The sequence below is a fragment of the Schistocerca piceifrons genome, chromosome 8 (genome assembly GCF_021461385.2).
Source record: "Schistocerca piceifrons isolate TAMUIC-IGC-003096 chromosome 8, iqSchPice1.1, whole genome shotgun sequence".
Classification (NCBI taxonomy): domain Eukaryota; kingdom Metazoa; phylum Arthropoda; class Insecta; order Orthoptera; family Acrididae; genus Schistocerca; species Schistocerca piceifrons.
Genome location: NC_060145.1, coordinates 108944793 through 108968494, shown reverse-complemented (window position 1 = coordinate 108968494; position 23702 = coordinate 108944793). Strand labels below are relative to the sequence as shown.

Sequence of the window (23702 nt, the reverse complement as noted above, 5' to 3'; positions counted from 1 at the left end):
TTGGTTTATCTGAATGTTTTAAAAGTATAAAGATGGAATACCAATTATAATGTACAATTTTTACAAATTCATTGTAATCTGTGGGATAAAAACTGTTTCAACTCCCACAAACAAGAGTGCTATGAGTGTTTTACCTCGTTCAGTATTTCACCACCCCAATAGTAAGCTGTATGCATACAACGTTCGGTTGAAAAAGCTCCACCCATTCCTTAGTTGAGCTCTACATGTCACCCACTGCTATCCTCATCCCAACCCTTAGAGGTTAAACATCAATGGAATTGCCACCAGCCAGCCCTCTAACTCCAAATACTCTTGGATTTGGCACTAATATAGTTCATGTTTTATTATTATCTTTACATGTCACTTTACAAAAAATCGGATTCTGTCCCTATGGTTGTTAGAGGTATCAAACTTAATAACATATTTTTCCATACAGTAATTATCAAGTCTGTTTATACCACATGTTTCAGACTCAATCTGTATAAATACAACTTCAGTTTTGGCTACACAATAGCATTTAAGCAACTGTCAGCTGCACACGTGTCATCACTAATTTTGTGGAAATGAGTAAATACAGGTGTGTGTGTGTGTGTGTGTGTGTGTGTGTGTGTATTTCATGTGACACATTCCCTCCAAGACTACATCTACACGATTACTCTGCAATTCGCACTTAATTGTTTGGCAGAGGTTTCACAGAACCACTTTTCGATAAGGCTATTTCTCGATCATTCCACTCTTGAATAGCACATGGGAAAAATGAACAAAATCTTTCTTTGCGAGCTCTTTTTTCTCTTGTTTCATTATGGCAATCGCTTCTGTCTATGTAGGTGGATGAAATAATTTGGCATTCAGAGGAGACACTTGATGACTGAAAAGATTTTGCCCAACAAAAAAACCTTTGTTTTGATGGTTTCCATGCTAACTTGCTTCTCATATCCATGATGCTCTCCCCCATTTAACAATAATACAAAACAGGATGCCCCTCTGAAGTTCTTGATGTCCTTTATCAATCGTATCTGTTAATGACGCGATATTGTGCAGCAAAACCCCAGAAGAGGATGAACAAGCATACTGTAGGCCTTCTCTTTAGATTTGTTGCAGCTCTTAAGTGTTGTGTCAATAAAATGCAGTCTTTAGTTTGCCTTCCCCACATTTTCTCTGTGTAGCTTCCAGTTTAAGTTGTTTGTAATTGTAATCACTACGTATCTAGTTTAATGCACAACCCATAAATTTCTGTCATTTATTGTGTATCTGAAATTTAATGGAATTTTTTTAGTACTCATGAGGAAGATCTTGCACTTTTTATTGTTGAAAGTTAACTGTCACTGTTTTTCACCTTGCAGGTATCTTGTCTAAATAACTTTGTAAATTATTTTGATCTTATGATAACTTTATCTGAAGCTAAAAATGATAGCATCATCTCCAAGCAATCTACAGGAGATGCTCAGATTGTTTCTTAAATTGTCTACATAGCTTAAGATATCAGAGGGCCTTTACCGTTTGCTTGGGGAACCCCAGATTACACTTCTATTTCACTAAACTCAACACTAAGATGTTATTCCATAGTCACAAGTTTCGATTCGAAGCTGCTTGTGAGGAACCATATTAAAAGCATTCTGGAAATCTAGAAATACGGAATTAATCTGAGATCCCCTGTTGATGGCTCTCAATATTGTGTGTGCCACTGTTTTTTTGGTATTACTGCGGAACCAGCAGCTCAGCTGGAACAGTTGAAGCTGACAGAAGCAGTTGGCAAATGCTAAGTTGTCGGTGTGACCCTTGCAGCAATAGGACCGTTTATGTGATGCGAGACAGGCCTGATTGAGCACCACAATCCTCCCAATGCTGAGGAAAGACAGGGCTCTTGCAGGACAGACCAAGTAGTTTGTACAAAGGCAGGCCACAGATTCGTCATTCTGAACACGGCTGGAAACAACGCGTCTGCACAACGAATGAGCTCCTACCCCCTCAAATAACTATCAATTTTAGTGGAGGAGCAGCAGTCCGGCAATGACAACTACGAGGAGGGGCCACGCCAGGAGCTGGAGTGATACAGGACAGTGAGCAGTTGTCACAGATTGATGTCTCCACTGCCACACCATCTTTTAGTACCGAGAGCTCATTCCTGGAATCGGTAGTTCTAAACTGGTGCGCCACCTCCAAGTTCACTCCAGCAGCAGCCAGACTAATGCCCTCCCGGGTTGGTACAGCCGTTCACCCTTCCATGCTGATATGGGCACCCTTGCACCAACCACATGGGCAAGATCCACCAGAGGAGGCTGTAATCCCATGCAAGTGTTCTGGAAGTCTTCTGTACTACTGGTGACATCCACAAGCAACCGTGCTGCACCTAATTGGCATGTATGCTGCTGAGCGAGTTTCTGGTGTTAGCAACCCAGACACAGACATCGTGGCATTCTGGCCAACAGATAGCTGTTGCCATGCACCTCAAACAGTCCGCACCGTGTGCCGAGAGCAGCGTGGCCATGGTACTACGGAGGCACAAGTTTACTAGCATGAGTTTTAATAGAATGTCTGACTTGTGATGATGTTTGCCTGAGCTCCTCACCACAACCAATGCGGGAATCCTGCCCTGCACAGAAGTGGCTCTCCACCCCAGATCCACTTTAGAATAAAAAGCCATTTCTGTTTCAAAAGAATGATATTTTCTAAATCCTTGCTGGTTGTGTGTCGATAGGTCTTTTCTTTGAGGTATTGCATAGTGTTCAAACACTGAATACATTACAAAATCCCGGCTACGTACAAGGCAGTTATCACATACACACTATCACAGTACCAAAGCTAAACAGCATATACAATATGCTCTCAATGTCAACCAGTGCGGTATTGGCATATGAGTGATTTCAGACAGAGCAGAATCATCTGTCTACAAGAAACAGGTTTGTCATACTGTACTGTTTTTATGGAGGCTGCTGGCATGGCAGTGCTGTCTGTGTCACCACAGCATGGGGTGGCTGCTGTTACAACTGTGCAAATGGGACGCCGGAGCAGACGGGTGCACGGGACTAAAGACGAAACACCTGAGCTCTGCCACATATACAGAACCAAAGGGGGAATGCCTAAGAAATCCCTTGGGGCTATGTCTGGGCTGTAAGGCTGGTGTGTGACAGTATACTATACAAATTTGTTGATGAGCTCAGTTGTGACACAGATGACATGATGACAAGTGATGTCCTGATGGAAACGCACACCCTTCGTGAGCATGCCTCTGCTCATTTTTCATATGGTCAGGGTTCTTCAATGTTTCACAGTAGCGGTCCATGTCGACTGTTGTACTGGCAGGGTGGAATTGGCACAACAGTGACCCCTTCCTGCTCCGAAACATTCTCACATCACTTTGTCAGCAGACAGTGTTTGTTTAAACCACTGTGGCTTTGGTGATGCTGGATGTTTCCGCTAAAGGGATTGTTGTTCTTTTACCAGTTTTTTGTTTTGTTTTGTTTTGTATTTTGGGCGCAAAACTGCTATGGTCATTAGCGCCCGGTCCGTGACTTAGGAAACAGTAAAAAACCGAAATTGAAAACCAGCAGCAATGGGAACGAAAGTCATAAAATTGGAGAAACTAAAAGCAGAAGGAAGGCTTAAAAATCCACTACAGAAAGGGGTTGGTTGTCCCCAAAAAAAAGCTTCAAATGACTGACGTCATTTCACTGGCACTAATAAACTTGAGAACGCGGTCGGCTGAGCGCCTGTCATCTGCTAAAATCGACGATATATCAGGCGATAGCTGTAGACGGGAGCGTAACGGATTAAAATAGGGGCACTCAATTAAAAGGTGTCTTACCGTCCACAGCTGAGAGCAGTGGGGACAGAGTGGGAGAGGATCGCCGCTTAAAAGATGTCGATGGCTAAAAAGACAGTGCCCTATCCGGAGTCTAGGGAAAATTACCTCCTCCCGACGACGCGTTCGGGAGGAAGAGGTCCAAGCACAAGGAAGAGCTTTCATGTCTCGCAATTTATTATGGGTAAGTGTCGACCAATGCGTGTGCCATAAATGAATAACACGTCGACATAGAACGCTCCGTAGATCGGCGAAGGGAATCGATTGAATAGCTGCCCGAGGAAGAGAGACTGCAGTCTTGGCTGCAATATCGGCCGCCTCATTTCCACAGATACCAACGTGTCCCGGGAGCCAGACGAACGCCACCGAGACGCCCCCCAGGTGGAGCAAGCGCAGACAGTCCTGAATCCGGTGGACCAGAGGGTGCACAGGATAAAGAGCTTGGAGACTGAGGAGAGAGCTGGGAGAATCTGAGCAGATAACGTACTGTATCCGCTGATGGCGGCGGATGTAGTGGACAGCCTGGAGAACAGCGTAAAGCTCCGCAGTATAAACCGAACACCGGTCGGGAAGCCGAAAGTGATTTGGGGTGTCGCCAACAATATAGGCACTCCCTACACCTAACGATGTTTTCGAGCCGTCGGTGTAAATAAATGTGGCATCCGTCATTTGTGCACATAGAGCAGCAAATGCCCGACAATAAACAAGTGAAGGGGTACCATCCTTGGGAAATTGACAAAGGTCACGGAGCAGGCAGATCCAGGGATGGAGCCAAGGCGGTGCTGTACCCCAAGTTGTCAAGAAGGTTTTAGGAAAGCGGAAGGAAAGAGAATGGAGCAGTTGACGGAAGCGGACTCCCGGTGGCAGTAGGGAGGAGGGGCGGCCTGCATACCCTACATCAAAGGAGGCGTCGAAAAAAATGTCATGGGCTGGATTAGCAGGCATGGAAGACAGATGGCTAGCGTAACGACTCAGAAGGACTGCTCGCCGATTGGACAGCGGAGGTTCAGCAGTCTCAGCATAAAGGCTTTCCACAGTGCTGGTGTAAAAAGCTCCAGACACTAAACATAATCCACGGTGGTGGATAGAGTCGAGACGCCGAAAAATAGACGGCCGAGCAGAGGAGTAGACTATGCTTCCATAGTCCAATTTCGAGCGCACTGAGGCGCGATAGAGGCGGAGAAGGACCACTCGGTCCGCTCCCCAGGAGGTACCATTCAGGACACGGAGGGTGTTGAGGGATCGCAGACAGCGAGCCGAAAGATAGGAAACTTGGGAGGACAAGCACAGTTTTCTGTCAAACGTAAGACCCAAGAATTTAGCGACGTTTGAAAACGGAAGGTTGACAGGACCTAGATGTAAGGAGGGCGGAAGAAACTCCTTACGTCGCCAAAAATTAACACAAACGGTCTTACTGGGAGAAAAACGGAAGCCGGTTTCGATGCTCCAAGAGCGGAGGCGATCGAGACATCCTTGAAGACGTCATTTAAGAAGGCTGGTCCGTTGAGAGCTGTAGTAGATCGCAAAATCGTCCACAAAGAGGGAGCCCGAGACATCAGGAAGGAGACAATCCATAATTGGATTGATGGCAATGGCAAACAGTACAACACTCAGCACGGAGCCCTGGGGTGCCCCGTTTTCTTGGGAGAAAATACGGGAGAGAGTAGTGTTCACCCGCACCCTAAATGTGGGCTCTGCCATAAATTCGCGAAGAAAAAGGGGCAGCCTACCTTGAAAGCCCCAAGAGAACAGTGTGCGGAGGATGCCTGTCCTCCAACAGGTATCGTATGCTCTCTCCAGATCAAAAAATATTGCTACTGTTTGGCGTTTCCGAAGAAAATTGTTCACGATATAAGTGGAGAGAGCAACAAGATGGTCAACTGCAGAACGATGCTTTCGGAATCCGCATTGGGCAGGTGTTCAAAGACTGCGGGATTCCAGCCACCACGCTAAACGGTAATTCACCATACACTCCAAAACCTTACAGACACTACTCGTGAGAGAAATGGGGCGATAGCTAGAGGGGAGACGTTTGTCCTTTCCAGGTTTCGGAACAGGAACGACGATAGCTTCCCGCCATCGTCTGGGAAAAGTACTGTCGGTCCAAATTCGATTATAAAGGTGAAGCAGGTAACGCAGACTATGGGTTGATAAATGCAGCAACATTTAGACGTGGATACCATCCGGTCCTGCGGCGGAGGAGCGAGAAGAAGAGAGTGCATGTTGGAGTTCCCGCAAGGAGAAAACAGTATTGTAGCTTTCGCGATTTTGAGAGGAGAAAGCAAGAGGTCGCACTTCCGCTGCACGTTTCTTCGGGAGAAACGCTGGCGGGTAATTTGAAGAGCTCGAAATCTCAGCAAAGTGCTGACCCAACGAGTTAGAAATTGCGACGGGGTCCACTAATGTGTCATGTGCGACAGTGAGCCCAGAGACCGGGGAGAAACTAGGCGCGCCTGAGAACCGTTGAAGCCGACTCCAAACTTCCGAGGAGGGAGTGAAGGTGTTAAATGAGCTAATAAAGAATTTCCAGCTTGCCTTCTTGCTATCGCAGATGACACGATGGCATCGCGCTTGGAACTGCTTATAGAGGATACAGTTGGCCAAAGTAGGATGGTGGCGGAAAACGCGGAGAGCACGTCGCCGCTCACGTATTGCATCATGGCATGCCTCGTTCCACCAAGGAACTGGGGGGCGCCGGGGCAATTCGGAGGTGCATGGTATTGAATGTTCCGCAGCTGTAAGAATAACGTCGGTAATATGTGTGACCTCATCGTTGACGCTGGGAAAGTGACGGTCATCGAATGTCACTAGAGACGAAAAAAGTGTCCAATCGGCTTGGGCAAACTTCCAGTGTCGCGGGCGCATGTAGGGCAGTTGAGGCTGCAGTCTAAGGACACATGGAAAGTGGTCACTCGAGTGTGTATCATCAAGGGCGAACCATTCGAAGTGCCGAGCTAGTGGAACAGTACCGACCGCAAGGTCCAAATGAGATAAATTTGTCGTGGAGGCAGACAAAAATGTAGGGACCCCAGTGTTGAGGCAAACTAGATCTGCTTGGTGGAAGACGTCTAGCAATAGTGAGCCATGTGGACAAGGATGTGGAGATCCCCAAAGCGGGTGGTGGGCATTGAAGTCCCCAACCAGCAAATATGGGGGTGGAAGCTGACCAAGAAGATGAAGGAGATCAGCTCGTGCCATTGGTGTGGACGATGGAATGTATACAGTACAAAGAGAGAACGTGTATCCGGAAAGGGAAAGACGGACGGCGACAGCTTGGAAGGAAGTGTTTAAATAGATTGGGTGATAATGGAGAGTTTCATGGAGAAGAATCATGAGTCCTCCATGTGCTGGAGTGCCTTCAACAGAGGGGAGATCATATCGGACGGACTGAAAATGAGGGAGAACAAAGCGGTCATGGGGACGCAGCTTTGTTTCCTGAAGACAGAAGATGACCGGCGAGTAGGATTGTAAGAGGATCGACAATTCATCCCGATTGGCTCGAATACCGCGGATATTCCAGTGGAGAATGGACATAGGGTGAACAGAAAATGGAGGAGTGTGACCAAGGTCGCTGTCAACTCAACGACTGCTCTGAGCTTGCGACCGACAGCATGGAATGGCATTCAGCCGAAGGCAGAAGATCCTGATCCATAGGTTGGTCAGGAGCAGCTCCTGCCACCAGCGATCGGCCGGTTGATCGGCCGCCAGCAGTGCGCCTCGGCGACACAGAAGACGGCCGAGGACGATTTCCGCCAGGTGGTGCTGTAGATGGGACACGCCTTGGCAGAGAAGGAGAGGAACTGGGTTTCTTTGTAGCCTTCTTGGAAGTATGATGTTTAGAGGAAGGAGGAACCGATGGTTGGGAAGTTGCCGTACGTAAAAACTCTTCACGAGTATGCTCTTTTTTCGAAGTCTTGGTGTCTGACTTTTGGGCTCGAGATTTAGCAGAACTCGACGAAGGGTGAGCCAGAGAGTGGGCAGGCGAAAGTGGTGAGGTTGAACGGGCGATCTTTGCGCTGGCCGATCTGACGACCGCGGCACTAAAGGTGAGGTCGCAAGTCTGCGTGGCCGCCTCCTTTGTTGGCCGAGGAGAAGCAAGGACAGTGCTGTATTTTCCTTTCTGAGGCACGGTGGGCTGTCGACTGGCGAATAATTTTCGAGCAGCAAAGGTCGACACCTTTTCCTTTACTCTAATTTCCTGGATGAGTTTTTCGTCCTTAAAAACGGGACAATCTCGAGAGGAAGCAGCATGGTCACCCATACAGTTGATGCAGCGAGGGGATGGAGGTGGACAAGCACCCTCATGGGCATCCTTGCCACACGTAACACATTTGGCCGGATTGGAACAGGACTGGCTGGTGTGATTGAACCGCTGACACCGATAGCAAAGCGTAGGGTTTGGGACGTAAGGGCGAACGGAAATTATCTCATAGCCTGCTTTGATTTTCGATGGGAGTTGAACTTTGTCAAATGTCAAGAAGACAGTGCGGGTTGGAATGATGTTCGTGTCAACCCTTTTCATAACCCTATGAACAGCCGTTACGCCCTGGTCAGACAGGTAGTGCTGAATTTCTTCGTCAGACAATCCATCGAGGGAGCGTGTATAAACGACTCCACGCGAGGAATTTAAAGTACGGTGCGGTTCCACCCGGACAGGGAAGGTGTGTAGTAGTGAGGTACGCAGCAATTTTTGTGCCTGGAGGGCACTGACTGTTTCTAACAACAGGGTGCCATTCCGTAATCTGGAACAAGACTTTACAGGACCTGCAATTGCGTCGACATCTTTCTGAATAATGAAAGGGTTGACCGTGGAGAAGTCGTGACCGTCAGACCGAGAAACAACAAGGAACTGTGGCAACGATGGAAGAACTGACTGTGGCTGAGACTCAGTGAACTTACGTTTGTGAGCAGACATAGTGGAAGGTGAGGAAACCATTGCGGAAGAATCCCCCATGATTACCGGCGTCTCCGATGGCGCGCTCCTCCCTTATGGGGGCCCTCTCTGAGGGCACTCCCGCCTTAGGTGATTGTTCACACCTCGGGTCACACCTCCCGACAAACGGACGGAGGGACCAATCGGCACTTTCGGAAGGTATCAGCTCGGGTAATCACCCCTCCCTGGGCCTGGCCGTTACCAGGTGGTACGTACGCGTTCTACCTGTCTACCCGGGGTGGGGAATTACGCGTTACCCCGTCACCAGCTACGCATGGAAGTGCGTGGGTCGGCCTTCAGACACGCACAGGGAGGAAGAAAGAGAAAGGGAAAGGAAAGAAGAGAGGTCTCAAACGCCGCAGCGGAGAAAAGGGTAAAGAGAAGAGGTAAGGAAAAGAGAAGGACAAAGGAAGAATGAGGCACATACAAGCAAGGAAGGCGAAGAATACGGTACATTTACAAGCGTCCGTCTCCGGACGTAGGCACAAACCATACTCCCAGAGGGGGAGAAAGGGAAGGAAAGAGCCAGAGGTGGAGGGGGGGGGGGGGCGAAGATGGGGGATGGGGAAGGATGTGGAAAGGGAAGGTATGCCGCCCGGAAAGGAAGGAAGGCCACATTAGCTCGGGGTCCCGTGCTCACTACGCACGTATCCACAAAAGAGTTGTGGTTCCCCTGGGGGGTCTTTTACCAGTGTTGTGTAGTGGATCCAGTTCTTGCCCCCAGTGACAACAGAGTTCAAGAATTCCTCGCCATCAGTTGCCTATGCAATTTGCGATCTGCTTCCACATGTTTCTGTTTGTAGACTTCTGTAAGCATTCTAGGGACCCACCCTCCACAAACATTGGCATACCCTAAACGGGCTGACAAAATTTTGTCAATGATAGTCTTGATGACACCAGGGATAATCTAGCAGAGCTCTCATACCAGATAAGTGTCTACCACATCTCTAGTTAAATCACAGTATACCAAATTTGTGAACTGTTTTGATCTATACATACAAATATGACACTTGGGTGAAATGGTGCACTATTGTGAACCACAATTCTTAACATTAAATAGCAATTTCAAATTGAGGAATGTGATTTACAGGTTCTCTCATAAGTTTCTGACAAATGTTCATTTCAGTTTCCCTTTGTTTCTCCTTCAAAATTTTCAACACTAAATGTATAGCCTTCTCTTAACAAATACACACTGTCATACAGCTCTCTCTCACTTGAAAACAAGGGAAGTACCGAAAGGACCAAATTACACCTAACGGTGAATCCACAGGGACTAAACACACTGTGTAATGGAACTGAGCACTAGTATCTGTGATGGAATTGTTTACGTACCCCGTTCTCGTCGTACTGGGGCCTCCCTGCCCTGCCCATCATCTGCAAGACATCAGTGATGGGCATGTCCACATAGCGCCGCTGCTTGCCATCGTAGTACTCGGTCCCTTTAATGACAACAAGATGGGCTGGAAAGTTGACACCCCAAGCAAGGGTGGCCGTTGCTATGAGAACCTGAAAGAAAGAAAAATCAATAAATATGTCCATGTTATTTACTGAAAAAAGCATTTCTGTGGAACTTCCTGGCAGATTAAAACTGTGGACCATACCAGGACTTAAGTCTGGAACCTTTCTTTCTTTAATTTTATGATTAATTAACGCTGCAGGAAGAGGGGGGGAAATCAGACACAGAGGGCGACTCACACAATATGTAGCAGCATTTTTGTTAACTGAATCATTTAAGGAGGAGGAGGAGATTAGTGTTTAACGTCTCGTCGACAACGAGGCCATTAGAGAAGGAGCGCAAGCTCGGGGTGAGGGAAGGATGGGGAAGGAAATCGGCCGTGCCCTTTCAAAGGAACCATCCTGGCATTTGCCTGAAGCGATTTAGGGAAATCACGGAAAACCTAAATCAGGATGGCCGGAGACGGGATTGAACCGTCGTCCTCCCGAATGCGAGTCCAGTGTGCTAACCACTGCGCCACCTCGCTCGGTAATTATTTAAGGTACTGACACAACTGTTTTGACAAATGATAGCATACAAAGAGGCACATGATTTTATTAGGCTATTAATAATATTAACTCTTTATTATCTAAGATACTCAAGGAAATATATATTTTAAAGGAATGGCCTACTTTTTAACAGCTTTCAGAAATCTTGGCGCTGAGTCATTTCACAAACTTACCTGAGAAATGTGCTGAAACTGAAAAAAGAGAGCAGAATCTGCTACTGTGGCTTAAGCACTACCAAGTGTAAGCCTCATGCCAAGCTATGTCCTTACATGCAGAACATGAGAGAGCGCACACATTTGAAATGGTTTTTCCTAATCCACTTCTGATACTGTTAACATACGGTTTCATTTATAAAATCATACTATATTCTCACTGTCCCAGGTAAATGAGCTCTGTGTTGCTTTAAAATGAAGAATTGTAACGTGTCATGGTATGAGAAATCTAATATTATTTGCAAGAGCAAAACTGCATTTGCCAAGACAAGAGCAGATGAACAGGACTGATGCCCAAAGACTTCAGTTATACCCTCGGTGGCAGAATAGGTCATTTTCTTCATCTGTTCCTACAGAATTTCTATAACAATATTATGAGAAGGGTAGTTGCTACTCACCACATAGCAGAGATGCTGAGTCACAGATAGGCACACGGGAAGACTGTCACAATATAAGCTTTTGGCCAACAAGGCCTTTGTCAACAACAACCACCACACACACACACACACACACACACACACACACACACACACACACACGACTGCAGACTCTGGCAGCTGAAGCCACATTGCGAGCATCAGCAGTACATGATGTGAGAGGCAACTGGGTGGAGGTAAGAAGAAGTCTGTGGCGAGGAAAGTGAGGGATGGCAGGGTAGGGGTGGGGGACAATGAAGATAGGGTAGGCCAGCTAGGTCAAGTCAGGAAGTTCGACAGAGGGCTGGAGAGAGAGAGAGAGAGAGAGAGAGAGAGAGAGAGAGAGAGAGAGAGAGAGGAGGGGGGGGGGGGAGAGAGAGAGAGAGAGAGAGAGAGAGAGAGAGAGAGAGAGAGAGAGAGAAGTAAAATGACTGGGTGCTTTAGTGGGTTAGAGAGCTATGTGGTGCTGGAATGGAAACAGGGAAGGGGCTGAATTGGTGAGGACAACAACTAAGAAAAGTTGGGCCAGGAGGGTTATGGGAATGTAGGATATATTGCAGCGTGAGTTGCCACCTGCACAATACAGAAAAGCTGGTGTTTGGGAGGGGGGGGGGGGGGGGGAAGGATCCATATGGCACAGACTGCACAACAGTCCCTGAAATGAAGGATGTTTGTGTTGGGCGGCGTGCTCAGCAACGGGTTGGTCCAGTTGTTTCTTGGCCACAGTTTGTTGGTAACCATTCATGTGGACAGGCAACTTGTTGGTTGTCATGCCCACACAGAATGCAGCACAGTGGTTTGCAGCTTAGCTTGTAGATTACATGACTGGTTTCACAGGTTGCCCTGCCTCTGATGAGATAACAGGCGACACTTATGACCGGACTGGAGTAGTTGGTGGTGGGAGAATGTATGAGATAGGTCTCACATCTAGAACTATTACAGGGATATGAGCCAGAGGCAAGGGGTAGGGAGCAGGGGTTGTGTAGCGATGGACGAGTATGTTGTGCAGGTTCATTGGACGGCAGAATACCACTGAGGAGGGGTGGGAAGGATAGTGGGCAGAACATTTCTCATTTCAGTGCAGGGCGAGAGATAGTTGAAACCCTGGTGGAGAATGTCATTCAGTTGCTCCAGTCCTGGGCGGTACTGAGTTATGAGGGGAATGCTCCTATGTGGATGGACGGTTTGACTTTGGGAGGTGATGGGAAACTGCAAAGGTAAGGCAGGGGAGATTTGTTTTTGCATAACGTTGCAAGGATAATTTTGGTCTGTGAATGCCTCAATGGGACCCTCTGTATATTTCGAGAGGGACTGCTTGTCACTGCAGATGTGACAACCACAGGTGGTTAGGCTGCAAGGGACTTCTTGGTATGGAATGGGTGGCAGCTGTCAAAGTGGAGGTATTGCTGGTGGTTAGTAGGTTTGATATGGGCAGATGTAGCCTTCTTTGAGGTGGAGGTGAACATCTAGAAACGTGGCTTGTTGGGTTGAGTAGGAGCTGGTGAAGCAAATGGGGGAGAAGCTGTTGAGCTTCTGGAGAAGTGTGAATAGGGTTTCCTCACCCTCGATGCAGGTTGCAAATATGTCATCAATGAATCTGAACCAGGTGAGGGGTTTAGGAGTCTGGGTGTTTGGGAAGGAGTCCTCTAGACGGCCCATGAGTAGGTTAATCGTGGATGAGCATATAGTTGGTCAAGTCGACTAGGAAGGAGGTTGTTGGTTTGGAATCTGCTGGGCATTGGGAAAGGTAGTGTTAAACAGTGGCAAGGCCATGGGAATTAGGGATGTTAGTGTAAAGGGGAGTGGCATCAATAGTGACGAGCAGGGCACCATGTGGTAAAGGGACAGCAACTGTGGAGAGTCTGTGGAGGAAATGGTTGGTATCTTTTATATAGGAGGGTAACGGGGTTGAATGTGTTGGTCTACGGAGCAGACATTCTCTCAGTGGGGGCACAGTAACCGGCCATAATTAGGCATCCTGGATGGTTGGGTTTCTGGACTTTAGGAAACATGTAGAAGGTAGGACTGTGGCGAGTGGTAGGGATGAAAAGAGGAAGGTTCTGGGATGGGCCTAAGGATTGAGGAGAGACTGGAGATCATACTGGATTTCTGGAATGTGATCAATGTGGCAAGGTTTGAAAATGGATGTATCTGACAGCTGGTGGAGTCCTTCTGCAGGTAATCCTTGAAGTTCAAAACAACAGTGGTGGATCCTTTGTCCGCAGGTAGGATTATTAGGTCGGGATCAGTTTTTAGATGGTGGACTGCAGTTCTTTCACAGGCAGACTTCAACACTGGTCTTTGGTTGAGTCTGAGTGGTAAGGTCAGTCGGGAAAAAGTCTTTCCACTCTAGGGACAGGGAAAAGGAGAGAAGGTCTTTAACAAGTCCTGCACAACTGAATTTGGCAGTGGGGCAAAAGGTGAGGCCTTTGGAAAGGACTAATATTTCTGTGGGGCTAAGGCTTCTGGAGAAATGGTTCATGACTGTGTTTCAGGTCTGTTTAGGTTTCGGATTCTATGTGGTGGTGGTGGAAGGGAATTTTGGAGGGTGGGGTAAATGTCATAGGTCTGCAAGACATGGTTTGTCAGCTATGAGAGGATGTGGGGGAGGTTTGGAGGTTGTTGTGGAGCTGGTGGAAAGTGATACCCCAAGGTGCAAGTAAGAAGTCAGGAGGGTGGAGAGTTTTTTGAGATGGCATTGTGCATGTTGTGCTAATTCCTGGGGAGCAACTGTTTCAATGTGTGTTATAGGTTCCAGAAATTTGGGATTGCATAGCAGGAGAATTTTATGGATGGAGAGAAGGTATTGCAAGGAGGTTTGGGCTTGGTTGATATGGCTTTACAGGACAATGTTAGTGAGGGTTACGGATTGGCAGCACTGGAACAGGTGGGGATGATTGTGAACACAGGGTGGCAGCCGGAGATAGGCAATTTGATTGTAAGGCCATTTCTGAGAATTCCATGAGCCAAGCATAAAAGCAGGAACAGCATGTGGAACTTGATTCTGGCTAGGGTTACAGAACCTTTTCTGTATTGATGCAGATGGGAGGAGCAAGGATTCAAGGTGGTGGAAAAAATGCAAAAAATTACGTAAATACGGTAGAATTACGTCCAAAAATACACCGAAATAAATGGTAAAAATCACGAGAAGGATAAAAAAGGGGGAAACATGATGAAATCTGAGGGAGCTGATGATAGCAAAAGGCAAAAACTTGCTAAAATTTGTGTGAAGTCACAATGAGGTCAAAGAAAACACTGTCTCCCACCTCTACCCTGCTGTCCCTCCCCCTCCCTGCCCCTGCCTCCTCCTTACCGCAATCCAGTTGCCTCTCCCATCATGCACTGCTGCTCGCAGTGTGGCTCCACCTGCCAGAGACTGTAGTTGTGTGTGTGAGTTGCATTTAGTTGAGAGTGTTGTGTGTGTGTGTGTGTGTGTGTGTGTGTGTGTGTGTGTGTGTGTGTGGGGGGGGGGGGGGGTCATTTTTGACAAAATGACTTGTTGCCTGAAAGCTTGTATTGTGACAGTCTTTTTGTTGTGCCTATCTGCAACTCAGCATCTCTGCTATATGATGAGTAGCAACTATCCTTTTCATGAAATTCTTACCTTCCTCCCTGGATTTTCCACTGTTTGAATTTCTATAAAAATTACATATGAATATCTAACATATTTGTTAATTACCACACTGCACAAAATTACATAAAACAGTACCTGGACATGCATTGCACACGGACTTTCACTAACATTGATTACTGTGAATCTGTTGGAACTGGCCTTGTAATGAACAAGTGACTTAACACTGTTAAGGAACTTTCTGTTGCAATATATGTAAAGAAAGAGCCTGACAGCATCCTAAAGAAAATATCCACAAAAGCGTGGGTGAGAAACTGGAAACATGGAATCATTTCTGGGGCTTACAAAGCAATTCTTAAGTAGTGCATGGCCACGCATCAATGTTGGTAAGACTGTGGGCTAGAAATGTGTGCAGTTCTTTATATTGTTCATTTCTGAGCACAGTGCTGTGAGCTGCGGAACATTTTAAAGGTAGAAACAGCTCTTGTGTACATGTAGACAAGTATCTGTAACTTAGGGGTCTCTTCCAAATTAGTATTGACACGTGCCTAAGAAAAGAGTATGTGTGTGTAAAATTAGAAACATGTTTTGCTTCTGTGTGAAAAGTTCACTTTGCATTAACGACAACAGTTGCACTACATCATAAATCAAATAAATTGTTAACAATGCTTACTGGTGCAGCACAGACAGGTATATTATGACTACAGTATATACTATGCATCATCTCAAAGTGAAGGTAAGAATATGTTTTGTTTATATAAAGGGTTCCTCTAGCTGTGAGACTTAAATATTAGTAAAAGTAACAGTGACAGTACATCCCTTTAATTACTGAAGACTTCAGGTTCAAATTAAAGCACTCTGCTATTACTTTTGATTATAAGAATGCTAAAGTATTCAGTTTTAATATATGCTGTGATGAACATATAGAAACATAAATTGTATTTGCTTTACATAATGTGCTTCTTGTCTTCACTGAACTGTGTTTTGTTTGAGTGTTAGTGTTAGTGTTTGTTGTCTTGTCAGGGAATACAATACAACTAAATGTTTGTAACAGGCTTTTTCAGTGGTTAATTATGAGTCTGTTTCAAAATCAAGACGATAGTACACTCCTGGAAATGGAAAAAAGAACACATTGACACCGGTGTGTCAGACCCACCATACTTGCTCCGGACACTGCGAGAGGGCTGTACAAGCAATGATCACACGCACGGCACAGCGGACACACCAGGAACCGCGGTGTTGGCCGTCGAATGGCGCTAGCTGCGCAGCATTTGTGCACCGCCGCCGTCGGTGTCGCCAGTTTGCCGTGGCATACGGAGCTCCATCGCAGTCTTTAACACTGGTAGCATGCCGCGACAGGGTGGGCGTGAACCGTATGTGCAGTTGACGGACTTTGAGCGAGGGCGTATAGTGGGCATGCGGGAGGCCGGGTGGACGTACCGCCGAATTGCTCAACACGTGGGGCGTGAGGTCTCCACAGTACATCAATGTTGTCGCCAGTGGTCGGCGGAAGGTGCACGTGCCCGTCGACCTGGAACCGGACCGCAGCGACGCACGGATGCACGCCAAGACCGTAGGATCCTACGCAGTGCCGTAGGGGACCGCACCGCCACTTCCCAGCAAATTAGGGACACTGTTGCTCCTGGGGTATTGGCGAGGACCATTCGCAACCGTCTCCATGAAGCTGGGAACGGTCCCGCATACCGTTAGGCCGTCTTCCGCTCACGCCCCAACATCGTGCAGCCCGCCTCCAGTGGTGTCGCGACAGGCGTGAATGGAGGGACGAATGGAGACGTGTCGTCTTCAGCGATGAGAGTCGCTTCTGCCTTGGTGCCAATGATGGTCGTATGCGTGTTTGGCGCCGTGCAGGTGAGCGCCACAATCAGGACTGCATACGACCGAGGCACACAGGGCCAACACCCGGCATCATGGTGTGGGGAGCGATCTCCTACACTGGCCGTACACCATTGGTGATCGTCGAGGGGACACTGAATAGTGCATGGTACATCCAAACCCATCGTTCTACCATTCCTAGACCGGCAAGGGAACTTGCTGTTCCAACAGGACAGTGCACGTCCGCATGTAATCCGTGCCACCCAACGTGCTCTAGAAGGTGTAAGTCAACTACCCTGGTCAGCAAGATCTCCGGATCTGTCCCCCATTGAGCATGTTTGGGACTGGATGAAGCGTCGTCTCACGCGGTCTGCACGTCCAGCACAAACACTGGTCCAACTGAGGCGCCAGGTGGAAATGGCATGGCAAGCCGTTCCACAGGACTACATCCAGCATCTCTACGATCATCTCCATGGGAGAATAGCAGCCTGCATTGCTGCGAAAGGTGGATATACACTGTACTAGTGCCGACATTGTGTATGCTCTGTTGCCTGTGTCTATGTGCCTGTGGTTCTGTCAGTGTGATCATGTGATGTATCTGACCCCAGGAATGTGTCAATAAAGTTTCCCCTTCCTGGGACAATGAATTCACGGTGTTCTTATTTCAATTTCCAGGAGTGTATTATTATAAAACTGTACAGCAACAGAACTTTTACATTGTACAGTAATACTATTAATACAGGATGACAACTCTTATTCATTGTTCTTGTTGCATCCACAATACGTTGAAAATGAAGTTAGTATTCAAATTTTTATTTTCGATCTTACACATATTGGGGGGGATTAAGGGTTCAGATGAGTGCTGTGAGACAATACAATTACATAGAATTATCTTTCATTCTGGAAAGCATGCACTATTCCAAATTCTCACCTGTATCTTTTGATTCACAAATAGTTCTTCAACTGTTTTACGGTCACGTTCTTGCAAGCCTGCATGATGAAGTCCAATGCCAAATGCGAGAGTCAGTTTCAGGTTTGGATCTTTCAGACCGGATATAATCTGTAAAAATTGGTATTTGAATTTGTAAGTATGTAATTGCAAATGATGCTCATTGTATATCCAAATCCAATTTGGCGTTTTACAATATTTGTCTCCATAAAGTAAACAAAACTCATCGTTTATACATGAGAAATTGAGACATATTGCTGAAATGTGTGTGCAAGTGGTTGTGAAATCTACATCAACAATTCATAAGCCATCTCACAGTGTGCGACAGGTCTGATTAACACTATAATTTCGCATCCTTACCTGTTCCTTTTAATGAGTGGTGCATGCAGTAAGCCTCCATGTGGGTTCAAATTTTTTCAGATTTCATGTAATTGTCATTTCATGAGATGTATGTGGGCAGAAGTAATATTTTGCCTGACTCTTCTTGGAGCACACATTCAAAGGATATGGAAAGTAAAACCTTTCCCTAATGCACATCACCTGTCCTGTAGCATCTACCAAAGGAGTTTGACAAACATCTCTGTATCACTCTTGCACTGACTAAATGATTGCATGATCATCATTGGATCTTTTCTTTCTCTCCTTTAATGATCTAACCTGCTAAATGTCCAAGACTGATGAGCCACAGAAGTGGCTGAACAAGTGTTTTGTAGGTCACTTCTTACGTGGGCGAGTTACTATTCCATAGGAGTCTTTCACCGAATCTCAGCCTGGCATATGCTCTTCCTACATCCACTTCAGGCTACTTCTAGATATTTTATGATTGTTACTGCTCCCAGTGACTGGCCGCCTATAGTGTAATCCAACTGTAACTGATCTCTTTGCCTGTTTAGGCACAATACATCACATTTATTTCAGCAGCAGGCTAAGAGGAGGGAGGACAAGGAGGAAGGAGAGGGGAAAGGTACAAGTACGTTACAGAGGGTCGCTTAATAGAAAGAAGTGCTGGTAGATGTGTTCATCAGTGGTGCCTGCATAGATCTGAGGACTTCCTCTGTTAGGTTCTTCAGGACTGCCACAACAAATGTTATTATGTAAATACCTTTCAGTCTTGGCATATGATACATATTTAGTCATGTTCCTATTCCAATTTTTTTTTCCTGCCACATAAATGTGACATTCCTCTTTTCTTGCCCGATGCAGCTGTGAACGATTGACACATACTGGACTTGAAGAGCATTTTTTCCTATACATTCTCCTTCCCAGCCACATTTCCACAAGTAACATAGTCACTGACTCCAATAGTAGTGCAGTCATACTTCTGGAACTTGAAAGAGTATAGACAATTTGTAACATATGGGCACATTTTCTGACAGAGGAATATAGCCTTAATGTAACAAAGAGAAATAGGAGTATTCGGTGCACTCATTTCATAAAAGCTCTTGCACAAGCCCAGCTTCATATTTAAAATTAAGGGTGTTATCTAGTTTCGGTTCTATACAGTATTCCACAAGTTAGTTTCCCTAAAAATGTTATCACCTGTCCAGCAGCAGTGGTTTGTTTTGGGAAAGTACAATTTTTTGATCTTTGTACAAATTTGAATAGACTTCAGTCCTTTACAGATATAAAAAAAAGGAGGCAATTTCTGGAAAATCTGCTTTTCTCCATATCAAAATGAGTTTTGGCAACAGTGTCTGAAGATTTAAATTACCTTTCACACTGACAGAATGGTGATCAGGAGGACTTGTACTTTCAGTTAACTTATGTAATCAAGCATTAAAGACTATTCTAGGAGGAAGTTGTGTTCTTTGAATCCAAACATTCCATATATAATCCCACGAGATGCTGGGGTAAGCCGTGTCTGCTCAAACCTACTTGTCTGGGTAAGCCTCTTACAATTACGAGTGCCATGTGCTTCAAACACTGCCTGCTAATGTCCATTTAGATTGGTTCAAGTGTAACAGAAGCAAGTTGTGTGTTTCTTGATTGTGACTTCTCACTATGATGCTGAACAAGTCAACTTTACAATTACTGAAAACTTTCTCAGGCAAACACGTGGCAACTTGCTAATAGTTTACATGATTTCTCAAGTTATGATGGTTTTTTTAATTTTCTTACATGCATACAGTAATTTATATGCAACTACATTTCTCCTTTCAGTACTATATTAATGAATGTTACTGTTGTTTTCAAACTGCGATTGACTGGTGATAGCAAATTTCATGGGGGTACATGAACTGTAAGGCTACTATGAGTACGCCCAAACATTGCAAGAAGAGTCTGCAAGAGGTTTCAGACTGGGCAACACATAACATCCTTATTGAACACTTGCATACAATAAATTTTTTTCCCCCCAATGATGTGTTACCATTGTGTACGATGCCATAGGACACTGGTGGGGAAAAATAATTTAATTTTCTGACATTTTCACCTCTGAAGTCTGGCATAATCCATAATGCAACAGTTGCACAGCTGAGATGCTGCTGTGGCAGCATAACAAAACTTTTAAGCAAAATCTAGTGAACTGCCAGCCGCCCTTACTTGATCCATCTCCTCCTCGGGAAGGTGCAGCCATTGCTTGGGATTGTCCTCAGCCGCAAGGTAAGCGATGAGGTCGAGTGCGGTGAGGCGCGTCTGCCTGCGGCTGGAGACGAAGACGAGGACAGGACGGTCCGGTGAGTGCTGCTGCACAGCCTGGAAGGTTGGGCGGTTCATTGTGGCCATACGCGGGCAGTAGTGCTTGCCCGGGAAGCCCGCGATGTGCACCTCCAGTGGCACGGGCCGCACTGCCGGCCTGAAGTTGTACAGGCCCATCTGCAATCCAAAGCACCCGTACAGGAGGGGGGTGGAGGTGGGGGAGATTCTGAACATTCATTTGATGATTAACTATCAGAACACTAGGATATTAAATTAATGTAACTACAGAGTACATTATCATCTGGCCATCCTGATTTCGGTTTTCTGTGATTTCCCTAAATCGCTCCAGGCAAATGCCGGGATGGTTCCTTTGAAAGGGCACGGCCGACTTCCTTCCCCGTCCCTCCCTAATCCGATGAGACCGATGATCTCGCTGTTTGGTCTCTTCCCCTAAATAACCCAACCCAACCCAACCCAACCCAGAGTACATTATTACAAAAGAATCAACAATATCTTAGGGTATACTTTTGAGAATGAAGCTAATTTCAGAAAGAGTCTTGCAGGTTTGAGGCCACATCATGTTCCAATAAAACAAGTGCTACTTCAGCTACTACTACAGGCAGCCTTCAGGATGGTGATCACTCGACAATCAATAAAATTTAACGTACAATATTCTTGGCAATATGCATGTGAGACCCCAACCACCTCAATCTCATACTCTGACCAAGGCCACCAGCAAAAGCAGCTGAAATGTTTGTAGTTTATCATATTGTGACATAGTGACATTCATGAACTTATGTGTAAGTCTCTAATGTCAATAAAACTTCAATCATCATTTTCTAATGTCTGTTAACACAGAAGACAATTTCTTTGTTTTTAAATTACCTATAGCAGTAATCACATTACTACAAATGTAGCTGATCTATGCCACTTCATTAATTCTATGGTCTGCATTTTCCAATTCAGATTACGATCTATCTAAATTCTTAAAAACTTAACACTTACTCCATTTTGTCTTTCATTATTTGATAGCCTATTTTTTTTATTAGTTGTGATGTTTGATAAGTAGTACATCGTATGTACTGTATCTTGTCAAAATTGAATGATAACACTGTTTGCTTTAATTCCCATGCTGCAGTGGGACTTTTCTCCTTACAGCACCTGGAAAGTTTCTGCACCCATGAAAAAATGTTCATTCTGAAAGATCAACATTCAGTGTTTCTTACTGCTTGAAGCTACCTACTATAATCCAACACCAATACAGTTCCAAAACATCTCATTTCATTCATTTTCTCTATATCAAAATTTAAATGTTGAATGATTTAACAGTGATTGAATACAATAAGCAAATACATATGTGAGAGAACAAATGCATAACACAGTTGTTTTATGAAAAATCATCACCTGGGATACAAGCAAAATTCCGATAATTGTTTGAGCTCACAGATAAGAACACTACCAACACAGCAAAGTAAAAATGAATCTCACCTGGCCAATCTCAAGCCATGCTGCCAAATCACTTGCATTTGCCAGTGCTGTAGACAGACCAATTATCCTCAGCGTGCGTTCAGTATGTGAGGATATAAACCCTGTTCTTGACACAATCACCTGAAAGTGAGAAATTTAACATGAAAAACTTATGCCACATTCACATGACATAGTAATAGTAACAATAATAATAATAATAATAATAGACTCCTATGTTTTTGGAAATATAGCTATAATTAACATTGTATGTGTCGAAAAGGGTAGGAAAAATATCAACAATATATTCAATAAAATGTGTTCTTGAGGGTCATAAGGTCATACATACACAGAATTAAACAAATAACTTTTTTGGCTAAGATATGAAGTAGATTACAAAATAAGTATGTGACATTAGATCCTCTTTGAGGATGTCCATGTTGAAACTAATATGAATGACCTTTAGATCTGGTCATGGGTATACAAACAAACTATGGATCGAATTTAGAAAAATAGTTGACCAAGCACTGGACAGATAAACATCTAGAACAACAGTTCATGATGGGAGGGGCATATAGTGTTTGTAAAGAAACTTCTAGGGCGTACTATGCAACAGGTGAAAAACAAAGCACGGGGCCGTAGATATAAAGATGTTAAATTTAAATGTGCTTGGCTTGCAGAAGGGTGATGTGTGAAGCCTTCAATGACTAATATACAAGAATATTATCAAAAGGCCTTTCACAAAATGCCAAAAAATTCTGGTCAAATATGAAGGTTGTCAGTGCCACCAAAGTTAGTGTCCAGTCATAGATGACAGAGGAACTAAACTGAGGGGAGCAAAGCAAAAATTTACATGTCGAACTCTGTTTTCAATTGTTCCTTCAAATGGGATGACACAGGAGCACTTCATCAACTTTAAGACAACACTGCAAACATGAAGCAAATGTGGTATCAGTATCTGCAGTGTTGAGAAACAGCTGAAATTGCTAGAACAAAGCTCCCAGACCCTAAGGAACTCCTATCACATTCTATACAAACTTGGAATTTAAGTTAGCCCCCCTTTTAATCATAATGTAACATACATCTCTGAGGGGGGGGGGGGGGGGGGGAGTGTTCCAGGATAGCTGCAAGACAACAATGGTCATACCTGTCTAGATGACGGATAGCTGATGTGATCCTCAAAATTTACTCGTCAGTAACTTTAACACCAATCTGTTGTGGGAACTTAGAACATACTCCAAGCTCAAACAATGAGGTATCTCTAACACAATGACTCCTGCCATGGCAACCAGTACGGGTTCTGAAAACACTGCTCATATAAAAATCAGCCTGTGCTTTTCTCACATCATTCCCAAAGGCACATACCAAAGTAGTCAGGTATATTCTTTTGAAAAAGCTTCTGTCTCAGTATCACACCTGCGCAAATTAATGGGTGCACTATCATATTAGGTATCACAGATACTTGTGACTGGATTCTACATCTGAATGACTATCCTGCAATTCACATTTAAGTGCCTGGCAGACGGTTCATCGAACCACTTGCAGACTTGTGAATGTATGCTTTCCCGACGTATACAGCTGGCGAAGAGCTCTCGGGCTTCCAGCCGGGTGGCGGTGTCTTCAAACTGCGACGTTTCGACGAGTGACATACTCGTCATCTTCTGGCGGAGTGCCGAGACTTTGCGGATGCCGGTCCCTTTATAACTGCGGCGTGCCCCCCACCACCTGGCCGCGGGAGGCTGGATCCAGAGGAGCCAGCGGGCGGGGTGGAGGGGGTAGCGGGTGCGCCACTCGTGTCTCCGTCAGAGCATTCTGGTCGCGTCTCGTGAGCTGGACGGTTCTTGGTGCGTTCCTGGCGTATTGCGGCTAATGCTGGATTCC

General features: G+C 45.5%; 1 protein-coding gene across 1 annotated transcript in view; it reads right to left on the bottom strand.

Annotated features, from left to right (window-relative positions):
- The window catches only part of LOC124711320 (activating signal cointegrator 1 complex subunit 3), a 253343-nt gene that overhangs the window by 56766 nt on the left and 172875 nt on the right, over positions 1-23702 (bottom strand). Inside the window, exons 27-30 of the mRNA XM_047241338.1 lie at positions 21846-21965; positions 20262-20534; positions 17703-17831; positions 10068-10241 (exon numbers count right to left, since the gene is read on the bottom strand). Of these exons, the coding sequence (XP_047097294.1) occupies positions 10068-10241; positions 17703-17831; positions 20262-20534; positions 21846-21965 (696 nt within the window). The remainder of the gene's footprint in view (positions 1-10067; positions 10242-17702; positions 17832-20261; positions 20535-21845; positions 21966-23702) is intronic.